Source organism: Sus scrofa, chromosome 6 (assembly GCF_000003025.6).
Source record: "Sus scrofa isolate TJ Tabasco breed Duroc chromosome 6, Sscrofa11.1, whole genome shotgun sequence".
NCBI classification, from domain to species: domain Eukaryota; kingdom Metazoa; phylum Chordata; class Mammalia; order Artiodactyla; family Suidae; genus Sus; species Sus scrofa.
Genome location: NC_010448.4, coordinates 34,476,930 through 34,497,814, shown reverse-complemented (window position 1 = coordinate 34,497,814; position 20,885 = coordinate 34,476,930). Strand labels below are relative to the sequence as shown.

General features: G+C 41.7%; 1 protein-coding gene across 2 annotated transcripts in view; it reads right to left on the bottom strand.

The window, feature by feature from the left end:
* Positions 1-19,807, bottom strand: part of BRD7 (bromodomain containing 7) — a 41,615-nt gene extending 21,808 nt beyond the window's left edge. Inside the window, exons 1-4 of one of the 2 annotated variants that reach the window (XM_021094214.1) lie at positions 19,520-19,807; positions 18,872-19,080; positions 3,843-3,972; positions 3,452-3,509 (exon numbers count right to left, since the gene is read on the bottom strand). In XM_021094214.1, the coding sequence (XP_020949873.1) occupies positions 3,452-3,509; positions 3,843-3,972; positions 18,872-19,080; positions 19,520-19,568 (446 nt within the window). In that variant the 5' untranslated portion in view covers positions 19,569-19,807. The remainder of the gene's footprint in view (positions 1-3,451; positions 3,510-3,842; positions 3,973-18,871; positions 19,081-19,519) is intronic. The other variant, XM_021094213.1, reaches the window with a different exon arrangement.

The following is a 20,885-nucleotide window of genomic DNA, read 5'->3' as shown; positions in this document are numbered from 1 at the left end:
CAATGTCTTGTACTTTGGGAGATTTGTACTATTTTTATGAATCATTGAGGAAAAAGGTAGAAATAAAAACTGAATGCGGAGTTCCCGTCGTGGCGCAGTGGTTAACGAATCCGACTAGGAACCATGAGGTTGCGGGTTCGGTCCCTGCCCTCGCTCAGTGGGTTAACGATCTGGCGTTGCCGTGAGCTGTGGTGTAGGTTGCAGACGCAGCTCGGATCCCGCGTTGCTGTGGCTCTGGTGAAGGCCGGTGGCTACAGCTCCGATGAACCCCTGGCCTGGGAACCTCCATATGCCGTGGGAGCGGCCCAAAGAAATAGCAAAAAGACAAAAAAACAAAACAAAACAAAACAAAAAACTGAATGCACATCTGCTATCTTCCACATTGGTTTCTAACTATAGGTTTGCACTCTTGGTGCACCACAGAATTGTTGCATCCTTGTGAGTATACCCAGACCTATGTATCTGTGGGTTTGCCAAATGCAGACACAAAGAGCTGACTATATTCACTGCACTACTGCCATTCTACATCAGGGATCTGAGCAGCTTGGATTTTGGTATCCCCTGGGGCTCCTGAAATCAATCCCCCATGAATCCGAAGGGATGACTGTATATATAGTTTCTTAATCAATGGATACAATTTCTATTGTGTTTGTAAAGGATACTCAAAAAGCCAATATTAAAAAGGCCCTCAACCCTGAAACTTGAGATCCAGTGCTTTCTGTCAGGGGTTCTTAACTCTGGCTGTGCATGACAATCATTAGAAGAGCTTTAAAAAATCCGGAGTTCCCGTCGTGGCGCAGTGGTTAACGAATCCGACTAGGAACCATGAGGTTGCGGGTTTGGTCCCTGCCCTTGCTCAGTGGGTTAACGATCCGGCGTTGCCGTGAGCTGTGGTGTAGGCTGCAGACGCGGCTCGGATCCCAAGTTGCTGTGGCTCTGGCGTAGGCTGGTGGGTACAGCTCCGATTCAACCCCTAGCCTGGGAACCTCCATATGCCGCGGGAGCGGCCCAAGAAATAACAACAACAACAACAACAAAAAAGACAAAAGACAAAAAAAATAAATAAATAAATAAAAATAAAAAAATAAAAAATCCCAGTGGGGTGGGAGGCTTACCCTAGACCCACTACATGAGAATCTCTTGGGGAAAGGAGAGTGGGTCCAAGCACTGGTTCCTCTAGGGTTGAGTTTTTGTATATCCAATATTGACAGGGTTGAGAACCACTGCTCTATATGATTAGTTCATCAGGCTGACATTTTCCTCTGGAAATCTGGCATACCAAAGCTTTCTTACTCCAAAAAATCAAAGCAACAATATGGTTTAAAAATATTAATAGTGGCAATTTAAAAAGTGTATTTATTACAGGCCAGGTCCAATAGTAGACACTTAATATTGTTTTCTTTTTTCTTTTTTTCTGTCTTTTTGCCATTTCTTGGGCCGCTCCTGCGGCATATGAAGGTTCGCAGGCTAGGGGTCGAATTGGAGCTGTAGCTGCCAGCCTACACCACAGCCACAGCAACTTGGGATCCGAGCCACGTCTGCAACCTACACCACAGCTCACGGCAATGCTGGATCCTTAACCCACTGAGCAAGGCCAGGGATCGAACCCGCAACCTCATGGTTCCTAGTCGGATTCGTTAACCACTGAGCCATGACTGGAACTCCAACACTTAATATTGTTTTCTATCCAATCCTCACAAAAGCTATCAAGGAGGCAATAACCTCACCTAGATGAGGATACTTAGGCTGAGAGGAAAAATCATTTGTTCTAGGTCACAAATCTGATAAAACAGAGAGATGGAGTCCAAACTCAGGTGTGTGTGAAACTGCCTTTGTTCCTCCTAGCAGGATGCCTAGGCTTCGAGACTAGAGAGTAAGCAAAATATCCAGTCTGGAACTTATACATCCCAATGCATGCTGCCCATAGTAGCCACTGTGAATAACACCATGAAGCTTCTCTGGAGGACTTTCTCAGAGAAAATTACGGAGACCCCCTAGAATTAGTCATTTTAATATAGAGTCCTACTTGGTTTGACCATAAATGGCATTACTAAACTTGGTCAATTATATTCTTTACCAGCATTTGTGCTGAGCCTCAAAGATGAAGAATCACTAAGGCTAGTAAAAAAAAAAATGTGGCTCTGGGTTCTTAATTCCCAAAATGTTCTGAGCAATGTGAATATCCTTGGACTAAGAGAGACTATGGTAAGTAGGTTTCTTTTAAGGTGACATCACTGACCTACATTATGGACTTACGTTGTAAAGAAAAAAATGAAAAAGTAGATAAAATGCTTTACAGTCATACATTCTGAATTGGAATGCTCAATACTTACCTGTTCACTCCTTTGGGACAAGTAATGAATGATTTATTCAAATGTAAAGACTTGAGCTGTAATTTTCTCAACTGCTCTGTAACACCAAAAAGGAAGAGAAGCCACTAATTTCTGACCTTAACTGCAAAGGTGAATAGGTGTTGAGTACAGATAGCACTAGAGGCTTTATCTTCAAAAATCATTTATGATGTGTTCTGGGGTTGACATATAAGTCTGTCACAGTGACAAGTTCATTGTTAGACTACATGCCTTATACCCATGAATCCTCTGCACATAATGTAAATGTCTTCAAGCTGAAAATTCAAATTCTAAGTAAAGAGAGGTATCACAATAAATATTGTCTGTTTGTCTTTTTAGGGCCTCACTTGAGGCATATGGAGGTTCCCAGGCTGGAGGTTGAATTGGCGCTGTAGCTGCTGGCCTACGCCACTGCCACAGCAATGCGGGATCTGAGCCTCGTCTGCAACCTATACCCCATCTTGCAGCAATGCTGGCTCCTTAATCCACTGAGCGAGGTCAGGGATTGAACCTGCATCCTTGTGGATCCCAGTCAGATTCGTTTCTGCTGAGCCACGATGCTAACTCCTCAAAATAAATATTTTAATAAAGATCAAGTTATTATTTTCCCTTTTAAGAACTTAACATTGGTTTTATCCAGATATTCTACTTTTTAGAGCAAATGTATGCATTTATGAGAGGGTCACAAATCCTACATGGTATTTTGTTTCTTCCCCCAGACTTAGTAATTGTTGAATTACATGATAAGCAATGCACAAACATACAGAAGGTATTTTCATCTATTTGTAAAGTGGAAATATCCGTATTGTTTACTCCTAGTTTAAAGCTTTAACATCAGAAGTTACTTTAGATTAAGGAGTAATTGCCATTAAGGGTATTATGTAACACTCTTCAAGCTGCCAGTTAAAACAAACCAAATGAGAACATTTAAAAGCCAGCCTCTTGGAGTACTTCTATTGCCAGGCAAAATATTTATCATCCACTTTAAATCAAGTACATTTGGATTTAGGCCACAAAATGTGGCTTAAAAAAAAAATAGCTTGAATCTATATTTCCCATTTCGATTTCCATGTTATAAAAATGTTGGAAAAAACATTTACCTCTGCAATTGTCTCATCAGTTGATTCAAAGCTTCTTGAAGGGGTGTCTGTTCTACTTCTAAAGTAAAGAAGGAAAAGGGTATTTTAAAAAGATTCTAGAGAGTACTATTTATCTTATTTTCTCTATGACTTAAACCATCATTAAATTTCTCATACAGAAATTGTGATTATCTTTCAAATATGTTAAAGAATATCAAATTAAACAAAACTGAAGCTAATTTAAAGCTCTTAAGCAGTGATAGAAATAAGAACACTTAAATTTTAAAAATTTCATTAAACAGATATTAAACTTTAACTCAAATGCTAAAAACCCACTCACTTCCCCTAGCTATCATTCCTAAAATAATTTCAGCCTCTTCATTTAGGACAGTTAATTCAGAGTTATTCTAACCTTCTTGTTTGGCTAAAGAGCTTGCAAGAGGCTTCTCAGGAGGCAAGTCTAATCCTACAGGGGCCTGACACTGGAGGTCTTTTTCTGCCTCATTGTCCATGCGGTCCCGATCTCGCTTCTTTTTATCCTCCTAAATGGAACAAAAGGAGATAATTTAGAAATACTTTACAATTAAAACTTTTAAAACAAATCATTTTAACTTCAGTGGAAAAAAATACTTTTATCACTGAAAAGATTCTTAATAATGAAATCTTAATGTATTTTACTGCCATCTACTGGAAAAGGAGAGAATAACATGTTGGGGGGGAAGTGCTTCTATATGCCAGAAATAACCAATCAGAAAAATAACACTATTTACACAAGATAAAATACCTAGGAGTAAATCTACTAAAAGACGGAAAAATTAGGAAAAAATTATTAAATATTATTGAAAGGTCACTGTGGAAGACCTGAATAAAGAAGATATACCATGTTCATGAATTGAAAAATAGTCAATTTGCTCTATTAAAAACAATGTAATGCCAATCAAAATTGTAAGACAGAATTTTTCAAGAGAGTTGATAAGCCAATTGTATAATTTATCTTGAAAAGTGAATCATTAAGAAAAGTCAGAATGGTTTTGAATAAGGTCACAATATGTTTTACCAGATATTATTTGTATAAAGTACTTGCATCAAGACAATGTGGGTCTGACATAGGGATAGACAACAGACCTACAGGACAGAATATAGAATCCAGAAACAGACCCAAGCATGTAGATATATCTGTATCTTGATACATCAGAGGTGGCATTATAAATGAATGGCAAAAGGGTAGTGCTGAGACATCTGGTACCTACATGGACCGAAAATACGAAATTAGATCTCTACCTCATACCATATGCAAAAGTAAATTCCAAATAGATTAAAGATGTAATTGTACAAAGTAAAGCTTTAAAACTTGATATAAAGTAGAAAAATCTTCAAGACCCAAGAGTAGGGAAAGATTTTCTCATCCATAAACAAAGCTTAAAAGACTAGCTATTGACAGAGATAAAGTGCTTGAAATACAAATAACTCAAAGAATTAGCAAAGATTACAGAAAGAGCATCTACAAAATTATGTAATAAGGCAAATCACCTAAGAGAAAATGGGTAAGGGACATCACAGGTAAATCTTAGAAAACAACTGTAAATGTTACAAACCATGAAAACTACCTTCAAGCTCCCTAGAATCTCTATGATTGGTAAAAATTAAACCTGGGGCCTGCTGGCTTGCCTAGACCCCCTGGCGTGTGTGATGGACCTGATAACCATGGTTTCCCTTATGCAGATGCTGTTGCTGCTCCCAAGGGTTCCACTGGCGAATGCGGTCCCCCTGCCCTAATAGTCTCCTTGGCTTTCCTGGTGCTGTTGCTGCTAAGGGTAAAACTGGCCCCCCTGGTCAGTGGTTGCCCCAGACCCCGATGGTGCCCATGGTCAGACTGTGATGGTTTTCCCTGAGCCTAAAGTGCCGCCGGCTCGCCTGACAAAGCTGGAGCAAGGTGTTCCTGGACCCCCTGGTTCCACTGGTGACAGAAAAACAAAGTCCTACTGGCTCCCCTGGATTCCAGGGTCTCCCTGGCCCTGCTGGTCCTCCTCCTGGTGAAGCAGGCCAACCCAGTGAACAGGGCGTTCCTGGAGACCTTGGTGCCCCAGCCCTGCTGGCTTCACTGGCTCCCCTGGTGCTAATGGCCAACCTTGGGGCAGAGCATCAAGCATCTCCTACTCTCTTTATTAAATCCTACCTTAAATACGTCTCTTTCCTAAAAAAAAAAACAAAAAAAAAAAAAAAAAAAAAGAAAAGAAAAGAAAAGAAGAAATTCCCAGACCATGTGAGTGTCACTGGTGTGGGGATCACACTTTGAGTATCACTGATATAGAGCTTCACAGTCTATTCTCAGGGTCCAAAACCTCTAATATATAACATATGATTGCTTAAAGCTCCAGAGAACGTTATAAACTGTATTCTTGCGCACTTGATATCAGTTTCCATTAAGATGATTGGTGTCTATTTTTTTATAGCCTCATGACGTATTTCAGAACAGTAATTTTTGACACAGGAAAGTTTTCTATTTTTTCCCCAGAAAAACTAGCATGAATCTTTCATAGGTTGGCAGGTTTAGAACATCTGTTCAATGGAAAAAGAACCCCACAGAGAAGATCTCTTCCTATTAAATGTAAATTGTGGAGAAAGGACAGCTTGAAAGGCAGTAAGTACTCTCCTAGGTGGAAAGAACTAAGGCCATAGTGCAAGAAATCTAGAGTAGGAGTTGGCAAACGGTCAGGTAGCATATATTTAGGCTTTGTGGTCTGTAATGTCTATCAACAGCTACTAACTTCCCAGTATAGAACAAAAGCAGCCATAGGCAATATGTAAATCAATGGGTGTGGCTGTGTTCCAATAAAACTTTATTTAGAAAATCAAGTGGTACTGGCTCTAGTTTGCTGACACCTGGTCTAGAGGCTCAAGTTTTAGTTCCGGCTTCATCTTTAACACACTCTGATCTTCTTAGGTACTCATTTACTAGACTTCTTTATCATCTAGTGAGATGAGATTTAAATGTTGCTTTTTATTCATCTTACATAGTTTATATGGCTCATAAGATGGGGAAATGATCATGAAATAGAAAAACTGAAAAAGTATCAAAGGAAGGTATAATGTCTCTGAACTATACCCCTACCTGGAAACTCTACAGGAACCACTTTATGATTCAGTATGGCAAACAGAATACAGCCTTCTGGGCTAGAGTCCAAAAGAGAAAAAGAATATAAAAAACATATACCTGGAAACTGCCCAAAAGCGAATGGAGATACTGTAACATGTTATTGCCAACTAGGAATTAGGAGCTTTAGTTTCTAATTTACTAGAATGTGACCCTGCACAAGTCGTTCCACTATTTTAGTCTCAGTTTCACCTATAAAACCAGAGGCTTTGATCTTTACAGTTCTCTCTCCATCTAACATTGATTCCAACCTTCCACTTTTCTTTTTTTTAATAATTCAGAATATATTATAGACTCCTACTGTTAAATGTCACTCACTAAAAGTAACAGATATGTAAAACCAGAGGTTAATGCAGTTCTGGTTAACAGTAATTTTGCAATTTACATACAGAAAACTAAACAAAAATACTAGTGCAATTTAACTTCAGGTAGCCAAAGAAGAAGGGTTTATAATTACAGTTTATAAAATGGGTTCAAATTCTGGCTTCGCCACTTGTTAGCTGAGATAATGGATAAACTACATAATTTTTAAGAGGGGACCACTTTCATCATCTTTAGAATAGACACAATACATACCTTTGAAGACTGCTTTTAAGATTAAATAAGATATTGTATGTGAATTTTTAGTGCAGTACCTACCTAGTGCATAGTGAATACTCATTCTTTCATGCATTCAATAATAAATGAGGCTGTACTGTGTGGATATACACTGGTAGGTAAAACACACACTTCCTAAGCTCTGCCCTTAGGAAGCTGAGTGTTAAGATAGAAGCAGACATTAAACAACTCAGTAAAAAAAAAAACAAAAAAAACCAAAACCAAACAGATTTCACGGAGACACTAACTGTAGGGTAAATCTAATTTAGACTGGTGATGTGTGGGAAGGCCTCTATAAGGAAGGAAGATCTAAGTTGAGGTCTGAAGGAGAAAGAATTTAGCCAGTTTGGGGGTGGAAGTAGGAGGAGGATGTAACAGAATCCCAGGGAGTGTAAATATCCTGTGTGCATGAAGGTCTGAGGCAGGAGAGAGAAAGAGATGTTATTTCAGATTAGATTCTAATTTATCCATGACTCGATGGCAAGTTATTTTATTAATTTGTGAGTAACACTTCTGAAGCAAATCTTTGCTCATTTTATTAGTACTGTAGCACTTACTGCTTCTTTCACTGGAGTTCCGGGGGACCTCCAAGTTCAATAATGCCTAATACATAATATTTGCAGAATTAATCAATCATAAGAGATAGCATGAAACAGGCACATGAAAACATGAGAATTAACAACTGAAGTCCTAGGTGATAAGTGTACAAAACAACTTCAGAACTTCACTTTAACAGCTGATTTGAGAATTCAACTGAAAAAGCAGCTTTATGACTTTGAAGCTATACTTCACACCTTTGGCCCTAGGTTCAAAACAGCATCTGCCACACAATTTGGCTCTTATCTCCACGATGCCTTCCCCTAGTTCCTCAAGGTAGAAATGAGAAACACTTTCCTCTGGACTCACAGAACACTTTATTCACACCTCTATGAGAATTCACTGGGCCATACAGTTTTTTATCCTTTTGTGTCTGATTCTCCAGCCCAACTCTGGGCTCCCACAGAGATTATCTTCATCATTTGAATCTTGTACATGTTTCTGGTAAATATTTATTAAATAAAGAAACAAATAAATAATCCTTCTATCTGAAGACCAACTCTTCTGTTCCTAGCCAGAGTCCTTTCTTCTCCAGGAAGATCTTTGTGATTAAGGTGACAACCTCAAGAGGGAAAGGCAGAGTGGGAAAAAAGGGGGGAGAATCTTCTGCCAACTTGAATAAGCCACAGCAGCCCTCCTGGGTGTGTCAGATTCGCACAGAAGTCAATGAATTGCACTGTGACAAAATTCCCACTCTGCTTAATGATGATAGCCATTCATTTTTCCTCTCTAGTTATAAACTACTTCATCCTCTATGCCTCAGCTAACTCAGCAACAAAATGAGATAATAAGAGTACCTACCCCATAAAGTTATTAAGTATTAAAATAGTAAACATAAAGAACTCAGAACATGCCTGGAATATAGTAAACACTCGAACGTTAGTTTTTATGGGTTACATATGCTCTTTGGGACCTAGTAAGTGCTTTAATAAAATAGGAGTTTATATGAACAAGTTTTACATTTTATTTACATTAACTTGAAAAGACACAAGCACTCCTATGTACACTGCAGCATTATTTATAATAGCCAAGATATGGAAACAACCTAAGCGCTTATCAATGGATGAACACACACAAAAAAGATGTGGTGTATGTATATATCTATATATCTATATATATATATGTGTATAAACACACACATGCACACACAGACACACAATGAAATATTACTCAGCCATAAAAAGATGAAATCTTGCCATCTGCAACATGAATGGGCCTTGAGGTATTATTCGCTAAGTGAAATAAGTCACAGAAAGACAAATACTCACATGCGGAATATAAAAAACAAACAAGAAAACAAAATAAATGAACAAACCAAAAAAAAACCCAAATACAAAGATACAAAGAAGAGAGTAGTGGTACCAGAAGGGAACGGGTCAGCAGGAGCTAGAAGGGTAAAGGGAATCAACTATACGGTGATGGAGAGAAACTACATTTTTGGTGGTAAGCATGCTGTAGTGTATACAAAAGGAGAAATATTAAAGCTGCACACATGAAATATGTTATAGACCAATGTTACCTCAATAAAAATAAAACAAAGTTTTACTTAACTGTAGCGTTATCAATAATATCCTATATACATTAATACTCAAGATTTTTAAAAATTAAGGAGTTCCCGTCGTGGCTCAGTGGTTAACGAATCCGACTAGAAACCATGAGGTTGTAGGTTTGATCCCTGGACTTGCTCAGTGGGTTAAGGATCCGGCGTTGCCATGAGCTGTGGTGTAGGTTGCAGATGCGGCTCAGATCTGGCATTGCTGTGGCTGTGGTGTAGGCCGGCGGCTACAGCTCTGATTAGACCCCAGCCTGGGAACCTCCACATGCCGTGGGTGTAGCCCTAAAAGGACAAAAGACCAAAAAAAAAAAAAAAGAAATTTACAAAAACCCCTGTCATTTTATTCTGATAACATCTGTAAGGGAACTAGCTTAATTCCTTTGAGCATCTCAACTCGAAACGGACTTGTAACGCTGTTAAGACAGAAGTTAAGGTTAGGGTTATGCTTTTCAGAAGAACAGGTCTGAGTCTCAGTAAAAGAATTTAGACCTCTTATTTAAACTATTTCAATGAAAAGCCATTTATTTATTTATTTATATTTATTTGTGCTTTTTAGGACTGCATTTGCGGCATACGGAGGCTCCCACGCTAGGGGTCCAATCAGAGCTACAGCTGTTGGTCTGCACCAGAGCCACAGCAACACCAGATCTGAGCTGCATCTGCGACCTAAACCACAGCTCATGGCAATGCCGGATCCTTAACCCACTGAGAGAGGCCAGGGATCGAACCCACAACCTCATGGTTCCTAGTCGGATTCATTTCCCCTGCACCACGTCGGGAACTCCGAAACGCCTCTTAAGTAGGTTTCCTTACACACAGCCTCTACTCCAATATCTGCTAGATACGGTTAACCGATTAACATCACTAAGGCTCAACTTCACTCAAAGTTTCTGACTCTCCACAGCTTACATATTCAAGTTAAAACTTCCTACTCTGACATCTCAACTGCCTTTCAGATCTTATCCTATACTCACCCCTTTCATGTGTTCTGCGCTGAAAAAAGAGAACTACTTTATATTCCCTACACACCCTCACATTTGCCCACTTTCACGCTAGTGTTATTTTCTACTTTGTGTGCAAGCTTCCTTAACTCCAAATCTCTGTGCAAAATTAGCATTTTGTTCAGGGATCAGCCTCCTAAGTCAGCATATAAATTGAGTTGTTAGATTACCTTTGAAAATATCTGAAGTACCTCATGAAGTATAAATGGCTTTAGACATATGATCCTTTATGTTTAATGATATGAAAAGAATATTTCTATTATACTACAATAATAGCTCAGAATATATAGTTGACCCCATGCTGAGTGTAGTATAATCTCACTATACTCTGATTTCTAAAGATCAGCTCCAATGCTATTTCCTGAGCAAAGTCTTCCGTGATCCCCCAGCTCTAAGGAATTTCAGGAGCCTCAGAACTAGAATGTCGCCTCAGTCAGGGCACTGATTTTATTCTTCCATGTACTGTGAAGGGGGTGGAGGTTGGTGTCCATTTTAACAACTCTTTTAGCCTAACGGCCTTAATGGCAGGATTTGAGTCCTTGTTCTGGCACTGACTGTGTGACCCTAAGCAAGTTACTCAACTTCTCTGAGCCTTAGTTTTCTCATTTATGAAGAGAATATAACATGACCCAGCAATTCTATTCTGGATATACACACAGCCAAAAGAACTGAGAGCAGGAGCTCAAAGAAATACTTGTATTCCCATGTTCACAGCAGCATTATTTATAAAAGCCAAAAGGTAAAAAGCAAACCAAATGGCCACTAATGCATGAGTGGATAAACAAAATGTAATATATCCATACAATTCAGCCTTTAAAGGGAGGAAATTGTAACACATACCACAACATGGATGAACCTTGAGGACATTATGTTAAGTGAAAAGCCAGTCACAAAAAGACAAATACTGCGTTACTGTACTACACGTGTATGAGCTATCTACATCGGTCAAAACCCACAGACAGAAAGCAGAATGGTGGTTACCAGGGGCTGGGTAAGGGGGAAATGGCAAGTTGTTTTGTAAGTATGAATTAGTTCTAGAAATCGGTGATACAACAGTGTGTGTATAGTTAACACTACGGAACTGGACACTTAAAAATGGCTAAGATGGTAAATTTTATGCTATGTATATTTTACAATAAAAAAAAAAGAGATGATAAACTCAGTCTCATAGGTTTATGGTAGGGAGTAAAGTGAGATAACATAGAGCACTAAGCTGAGAACCTAGCATGTAACACATGCTTTCTAAGTACTAGCTGTCATTTGTAAAAGGTATGTGTAGCTTTTAGTAATCATTATAGAGGTGTATACACACACACACACATACACAAACATATGTATGGTTGTCATTTTACTTAAAATGATGTTATAAATGTCTATAATTTTTATAAATCATCAATATAATGGCCAACGAAAAATTTTGCCTAGTGGACCTTAGCTTTTTTCGTCTTTTTAGGGCCGCACCTGTGGCATACGGAGATTCCCAGGCTAGGGGTCCAATCAGAGCTGTAACTGCAGGCCTACAGCAGAGCCACAGCAACTGAGGATCCGAGCCACATCTGAACCTTTACCACAGCTCAGGGCAACGCCAGATCCTTCACCCACTGAGTGAGGCCAGGGATCAAACCTGCGTCCTCATGGATGCTAGTTGGGTTTGTTAACCACTGAGCCATGACGGGCACTCTGAATCTTAGCTTTGCTTAATTGTCCTCTTGTGCCTATATTACTAGGTCAAATGGTATGAGGATTTTTTTCATAAGCTCTTATTTTTTATATAATGTGAGAATAAATGACTTGAAAACATAAGGCTGAATCCTTAGGAAAGGGTAATGTTATGTAATAAGTTGCCAGCAAGCAAATTCTGTCAACTGCTTAGCACTCAAATGTTTACAGGAAAAACAAAAACCAAAAAACAAAAACACCAGCAGACTTCCAAAAGGGTGGTATCTAGATTGTGGTCTGATTAAAACAAAAGCATGTTGGAGTTCCCACTGTGCTGTGGTGGGTTAAGAATCTGACTGCAGTGACTTGGGTTTGATCCCTGGCCTGGTGCAGTGGGTTAAAGGATCTGGCGTTGCTATAGCTGTGGTGTAGGTTACAGCTGTGGTTTGGATTCAGTCCCTGGCCGGGGAACTTCCATATGCTGTGGGTGTGGCTATAAAATAATTTTTTTTTTTTTTTTTGTCTTTTGTTGTTGTTGCTATTTCTTGGGCCGCTCCCGCGGCATATGGAGGTTCCCAGACTAGGGGTCTAATTGGAGCTGTAGCCACCGGCCTACGCCAGAGCCACAGCAACGCGGGATCCGAGCCTCGTCTGCAACCTACACCACAGCTCACGGCAACGCCGGATCGTTAACCCACTGAGCAAGGGCAGGGACCGAACCCGCAACCTCATGGTTCCTAGTCGGATTCGTTAACCACTGCGCCACGACGGGAACTCCCTATAAAATAAAATTTAAAAAAACCTAAAGCATGCTGTATTCTTTTTTCTTTCTTTTGCTGTGGTAATGTGGAAGTTCCCAGGCTAGGGACTATATTGGAGCTGCAGCTGCCAGCCACAGCAACTAGAGTTCTGAGCAGATCTGTAACCTACACCACACATCCTTAACCCACTGAGCGGGGCCAGGGATTGAACCCACATCTTCATGGATACTAGTCGGGTTCATTATCACTGAGCCACGACGAGAACTCGGCATGTTGTATTCTTAATGCTATGGGTGGTCTTAAACACCACAGTTCTACAGGCAGAGATACTACTGATCCTATCTGTTGGGGCATTTAAACTACTATAATCAGAGTGTTCCTACTCAAAATCAGAAAATCACTTAACTAAAACATCTTTGAAAAATTATAGGGTTTTGTGTGATAAGCATGTGTGCTTTCCCAAACCTTTATTTTCTCCTTATTTTCCTAAGTAACAGATTCCTGATTTTTACTGGATACAATGCCCCCACCCCTTCCCCCAACTAAAAGACATTTCCCAGCCTCCTGAGTAGCTAGGGTGGCTAAGTGATTAAGTTCTGTCTAATGAAATATGAGAAGTTATGAATGCCTTTTAAAAAACATTTTAAAAGGGAAAAGGCATAATTTTTCTTGTGCTCTTCCTCCTTTCCGCTACATGGAACTGACAGCTAAGTCATCAGTCCCTCGGAACCACACACACTCTAGCCTCTTTCAGGTCCAGAGTTAACACACAGCTGACTTTCTCCAAGAAGAGATTAGAGGCAACTGCTGTTCCTAAAACTCCCTGGAGAACCAGTGCATAGCTCACTGAGAAATGCCCTTCTGCAAGTCTCCCTAGCAAGAGCCCTCCTCCCCACCCCTAGTCCGGCCTGGAAAAAAGGATAACCAAAACAGTCTCTTCTGAACCAAAGACACTCCAGAGAAATGCGGAAGTGTTCCATGGCCCCTACCCCTGAATCCTAGAGAAGTGAGACTGTGGGCAAATTTACTTCATTTCTTTGAATTCTGCCTTACCTTTTGTAAAATGGAAACCACCCACTGACTTGCCCTACTCTGCAGGGTATTATGTCCAAATGAAATTACGGATCCAAAAGCATCTGAATTTGCAATGCAATAAAAATACATAGGTTACTGATATTTAGAGCCACATTCAAGCAAGGGCAGAGGGGGAGTTCCTGTTGTAGCTCAGTGGTAATGAACTGCCAGCTAGTATCCATGAGGATGTGGGTTTGATCCCTGGCCCCACTCAGTGGGTTAAGGATTTGGTGTTGCCGTGAGCTGTGGCATAGGTCGCAGACACAGCTGAGATCTGGCATAGGCCAAGAGGTGCAGCTCCCATTTGACCCCTAGCCCAGGAACTTCCATATGTTGTGAGTGAGGCCCTAAAAAAAAAGGGGGAGGGGGCAGAGGGGACGCTTCCAGGAACCTACCTTGAAGACATTCTTATAAAATATACAAAGAGATGTGAACAACGGGGTTCAATGCAGCATTATTTGTAACTTTTAAAAGTTATATAAAATAAAATATGGTACAGCAATAGAACCAAAGATGATACAGTTACTAAAAAGATGAAATAACTGATAAAACAAGAAATGAGTCTATCAGCTGGCATCATGGTGGTAACTGCCAGAACTAAAAAACCAGAAGTGGTTAAAAGGGGTTCTTTCAACTTTCAGTTAAACAAGACAATGGCAGGAAGAAAGAATACAGAGGAGATGACAGTGAATGAAAGATGTCAACACGCTTGGGAGAGCAAAGGCAAGCAAAGGAGTCTATAGGTCAGAGAAAGCAGGACACCTGTACTGCAGGTGAGACAGCGCTGAGAAAAGTTCAAACCCGGAAACCTAGAAACCCTGGAGCCATAAGGAACCAGAGAATCTCCAAACCTGGAGGCCAGTCAGAAGTGGGGAGAAAACAGAGCACTGGGTGGTAAGACCTGCAGCCTCCTTTCCTTGGCTGGCTCTGAAATACCAGCAGCCAGATAAAATCCTTCTCCCAGGAAGAATTTTTCTCTGGAGAAACTCAAGAGCCCAGAGAAAACATCAGTAGAGGAGAGATATTTGACAGTTCCCCACCAAATGATCAGGTCTCTGCTTAAAGACCTACAGTGAAGTCCATCAGCTGACGAACCAGGCACAAAGCATATCATCAGCCTTTTGTGTTGCACATCTAAAATACAGATTACAGAGGCGCAACAGGTAACTAAATGATGCTTTTAACATAAAAGGAGACCGAAAAAAACTGAAGAACTTGAGGGGAAAATAGACACAGCATGAGGAGCAAAAGAAAATGTAAAAGAAAAATAACAAAATTAACCCCCGTCAATGAACATACTCAGAGAAATAAAAAAAGATACTGCAAGTAAAAACAAGAACAGGATGCTATTAAACATGGACAATTAGAGGCCAGGAAAAAGTCCTTGGAAATTCAAAAGACAAGATCTGAAGTAAAATTCAACAGCAGAGCCAGAAGACAGAGTTTAGGAACTCTCCTTGAAGAACACAAAAACAGAGAGAGGAAAAAAAGGAGAGAAAACATAATGAAATCCAGAAGTTCAACATCTAGATGGCAGGGGTTCTAGAAAGAGAGAAGAGAATAGAGGGAAGAAAACTATCACAGAAATACTTTAAGCAAACATCTCAGAACTGAAGGCAAGATTATTCATTGTGCAACAGAACACTGAAGATAAAGGAGAAGATCCGAAAAGTCTCAAGAGAGCACATATTGGTCATATACAAAGGACTAGGCATCAGAGTGGCAACAGACTTCTCAATAGCAGATCTGGAAGCCAGAAGATAACAAGCAATGTTTTCAAAATTCTAGGATAAAATAATTTCCAATCTGGAATTCCATGCTAAATCAAACCATCAATCTATATAAGGAGACTATATGAGAGTAGAATAAAGATTTTCAGATATGTGAGAACTTATAAAAACCTACCACCTATGAATGCTTTCTTAGGAAGTTCACAGACTCCACCAGAAAAAGAGAGTAAATCAAGAGGAAGACATGGGACCTAGGAGGCAGGCAAAGGAGAGCCCCAGGAGGCCTAGAGAACAACTCACCCAGGCCAGAGCAGGATGGGGCAGAGGGCTGCAATGTCTCAAAAAAAAGTGTTTGATGATGTGAAAAATACAAAACAGATGGGTTTTACAAATCAGAGTTTGGTAAGAATCAGTACACAATAACCAAATAAATGAAAGCAATTAACCAGCTGGTCAAGATTGGATCTATAGATTACATTTGTCTCCAGTGAACAATAATTAGAAATAATGGCTTAGTGGAAATGAATCTGACTAGCATCCACGAGGACACAGATTTGATCCGTGACCTCGCTCATTTGGTTAAGGATCTGGCATTGCCATAAGCTGTGGTGTAGGTCAGACTCATGTCTCGTGTCGCTGTGGCTCTGGTGTAGGCTAAGGGTTACAGCTCTGATTAAACCCCTAGCCTGGGAACCTCCATGTGCCTCAGGTGCAGCCCTAAAAAAAAAAAAAAAAAAGGAATAAACACTGAATATTGACTTAACCAACAACTGTGATGTACACACACTGGGAGAAAGCAGGAAGGGAAATTGGGGGGGTGGGGGTGGAGCAGGACAAGAATGCTAATTTGAGCGCTCATCTTCTGTAACATGATGTCAGTAAAAGACATAAACCGGTAAGTCAGTAAACCGCAATACAGACCCACATTTAGAAATGAAGATAAATATCCAAAGAAAAAAAATTAAAAGTTTGGGAAGTAAAACTCCAAGATGGAGAAGACTTTTATGTTTGATGTTAAAAGGCTTTTTGTACTCTTTTTTTGGCCATGCCTACCACATGTGGAAGTTCCTGGGCCAGGGATAAACCTAGACAATGCAGTGACAATGCCGAATCCTTAACCTGCTGAGCCACAAGCAAACTCCATGCTTATAGTACTCCTGACTTTTAAAAACTATGTTCAAACTTTACTACTAATAAAAAATAATTTTTTAAAAAACCGGATTATTTCTGGAGAGGAAGACTAAATGACGTTCTGGGGTGGGGTAAGCCTTTTTGTCCTCCATTTTGTTCACTTCTGCATTATTTGACTTTTTTAGGGGTCGAATTGGAGCTGCAGCTGGGGCCTATGCCACAGCCAAGGCAACACTGGATCTGAATTGCATCTGCTTACACCACAGCTTGAAGACAAAGAGGGATCCTTAACCTACTGAACAAGGCCAGGGATGGAACCTGCATCCTCACATAGATAACACCCAGTCCTCAACTCCCTGAGCCACAACGGAAACTCCACTTGACTTTCTTAAAACAAAACAAAACAAAACAAAAACAAAACACATATGTGGCTTTTACAATTTAGGAAAGAAGTGTGGGTTTTTTTTTTTTTTTTTTAAATGGTCACACCTGCAGCATATTTAAGTTCCCAGGCTAGAGGTTGAATCAGAGCCACAGCTGCCAGCCTACACCACTGCCACAGTAATGCAGGATCTGAGCTGTGTCTGTGACCTACACCATAGCTCATGGCAATGTCAGATCCCTGACCCACTGAGCAAGGCCAGGGATCCAACCCGCATCCTCAAGGATACTAGTCAGATTAATTTCTGCTGTGCCACAATGGGAACTTCAGAAAGAAACATTAAGTTTTTTTTTATGCTGTCACAGTCACAGACAAAGGCAATAAAGACCAGGGCAGAAAAGAATAGAATTAAGAAATTCCAAAGAAAGAAACCTCTAAGATTTAGTGACTTATCAGTGTGTTCAATCACATGGACCAGGAGTTCCCATCGTAGAGCAGAAGGGGCAAATCTGACTAGGAACCATGAGGTTGTGGGTTCGATTCCTGGCCTCACTCAGTGGGTTTAAGGTTCTGGTGTTGCTGTGGCGTAGGCCAGCAGATGCGGCTCCGATTCAACCCCCTAGCCTGGGAACCTCCATATGCCTCAGGTGTGGCCCTAAAAAGCCAAAAAAAAAAAAAAAAAAAAAAAATCACATGGACCAGAACACTTCTGTTGTATATATAAACTTACAACTAAACCTACAGAAACCTAGCTTCAAAATCCAGTCATTAATAATAAGTCGCTTTGGAGTTCCTGTCATGGCTCAGTGGTAATGTACCTGACTAGTATCCATGAGGACACGGGTTTGATCCCTGGCCTTACTCTGGGTGAAAGGATCTGGTGTTCCTGTGAGCTGTGGTGTAGGTTGCAGCCACAGCTCACATCCTGGGTTGCTGTGGCTGTGGTGGAGGCCAGCAGCTGTAGCTCTGATTCAACCCCATATGCCACAGGTGTGGCCCTGAAAAGCAAAAGAAAAAACAAAAAAAATTAACAAGTCACTCAGTGACAAGTTATATTTAGGAAGCGCAGAATAAATGTAGGACAATTCCAAGTGTGTATGTGATCATCCTTGAAAGGAAAGTTAGTTATTGTTTTACCCAGCTTAGAAACCAAGATGGCAGCTCACTCCTCCCAGCTTTTTTCTATTAACCGTGTGTGATTAAGAAAACTTTTTTTAAAAATTACTGGTGTCATAGTCCTTAAAGTTTTCTAATCCAATTTTCTCTTCAACAGACTCAAACTTTGTTTCAAAAGATGAAAGTTGTTCATCATGCATGTGGCATAACGGTACTTATCTTGGAACAAAATTTGAACCCCAAGAGATCCTACTCACTTTTTTTTTTTTACTGATATATAGTTGATATACTAACTGTGTTAGTTTCAGGTGTCCAGCAAAGTGATTCAGTCATACTCATTCACTTTTCAAACGACTGTTTTCCACAAACCTCGAACACTGAGGCTTTACTGAGCATGACTTTAACCTTTCCTAGATAGAAAAAGCACTCTGAAGCAGCTCCTGAAAATCAGGACTTAGCTCGATCACCTGATGTGTGCGTACAATTAGTCTAATAAAGAGCTGCTGAAGCTCACAGGTGATTCACGTTCCTATTCTGCCCTGCTCCTCCTCAAAACAAGTCTGATTTTATAGGCAGCTGAGCATTTCACTGGACACAAAATAAGTAAAAAGATTGGCAGCGGGAGGCGGCAATGCTCAGAAAGTGGTAGCACCAAAAAAAGCTGAAGCAATGCAATGACTTTACCTTTACTCGTCTCCGTTTCCTCCCCTTTTCTTCCCCTGGAACCTGCTTCTCTCCTTTCTTCCTCTTTTTCCGCTTTCTGTCCTTGTGTTTGTCATGATCATTTTTGTCCTCGAAGAGGCTGGAGTCGTGCCCGGAGCTGCCCGTGGAGAGCTCGGTGACTTCGTTCCCTCCCACTTTGAGGACCAGCTTCAAGGGCTTCTCTACATATTCTTGAACGAAAGAAAAGGGTCTCGATTAAAGGAGGGCCTCGCTGGGCGGTATCCACGAGCAGAGTGACCCCTGGGCAGGGGAAGAAGGAGGCGCACAGGCCAAGGCGGCCCGGGGCACGCAGTGGGCGCCCCGCGAAGCACCTGTTGAATGACAGGCACTTACCAAGTGGCCGTCCCGAACGCTCCCGGGCCTTTCGAGGCCGCCTCGCATCTCCCCACAGGAGACCCTCCCGGGCCGGGGGTCTCGGGTTCGAATGCCGCCCCTGCGTGGGGTCTGTGCGGCTCAGATGGACCGCGCCCCCTTCGCGGGTCCGGGCCTGCCCGAGGGACCTGGGCATCCCCCCGGCCCGCCTCGGATGCTCCAGAGTGGTCTCGAAGGAACGTAAACCCCACCGAGCAGCCGCGGGCTCGCCGCCCCCCACCGCGGCCCACTCCTCACCCTCGTAGAGGTGTTTGTCCGACTTGTGCTTCTTGTGCTTCTTGCCCATGTCCGACCGGGCCCCGGTGCCCGCCCCCCGCGCCAGGCCCAGGCCGTGCGGCGCCGCTTCCGGTCCGGGCCAGGCGAGCGGAGGGCGGGAGCGGGGCCCGCGAGACCCCGCGCCGCGAGGCAGGGGGACGGCGAGCGCCGGGCGGCGCGAGGCCCCTCACGAGAAGACGGCGCGCGAGACCCGGCCGGAGCCCAAGAGCGGCGGCGGGTCGGCGACCGGCTGGCGCTGAGGCGGGAGAGAGGGCCCGCCGCGCGCGCAGAGAGCAGGTAGCTGCGAGTGGCGGCCCCTGGCGGCTGGAGGTGGCGCCGCAGCCTGCGGACTAGGGGCGGGGTCCGGGCTGGGGGCGGGCCGGGGGCGGGCAGGGGGCGTGGCCCACCGCTTTGGAACTCCTTTTGCCCTCCGGCTCTTTCCCTCCCTTCCTCTTTCCTCTCTCCCCGCCTTGATTCCTTCCCTCCCCCCTTCCTTCCTTTCTTCCTCTTTCTTTCCTTCTTATCACCCTCATTTCCTGACTCCTCCCTTATATCCCACTTCCCCTTGCTTGTATCTTCCATTTAACAATACTTACTGATCCCTTTACTGGATACCTGATCCAGCACATTGGTAAATCAAGACTTCTGATCTTAAAAGAAAATCGTATGTGATGATGTGTAAAGGCCTCCAAGACCTTAATTAAAACCACATCAACAGGGTATAGAGCAGAGTGTGTTGGGTAAGATGCATTTAAGGAAATAAATGTTGACATCTGGATGAAAAGTATGTCATGGCTACACAGAAGTGTTAACAGTGGTTATCTCAGGTGATATGACTGGAGGTGGAGTGGATTGTCTCTACACTGTTTAACAATTTTCTCAAGTGCATGTTAAATTTTTTTTTTTGAAGGGAAAACTGAAATTTAAAAATTAAATAGAAAAAACAATGAAAATATATCTGGATCCACACCAAGTGGGGGCCAGACTTACGCTCTTGCTCTGTAGATTCATGTGTACTCCTCAATCCTGTTTTAAGCCCTTCTTTACTTTTATCCGAAGATGCTGAACCCTGCTAGTGAGATGAGCTATTCACATGTCTGCTCATTGGCATTCATCCAAATAAAAAGTTAAGATGTTTTTCATATAACACGTCCAGGGATGTTGGCTGTAGGGAGACAAAATAATGTTGCCGTTTTTCTACATGACAACCTTGTAAGATAGGAAGAGCAGAAATATTCTTGTTCCCATTTTACAGATGAAGAAATGGATGCCCAGAGAAATGAAGGACGTTGCTAATTGTAGAGTCAGGCTTCAAATTCAGGTTTTCCGAATCTGAATCACAAGCTTT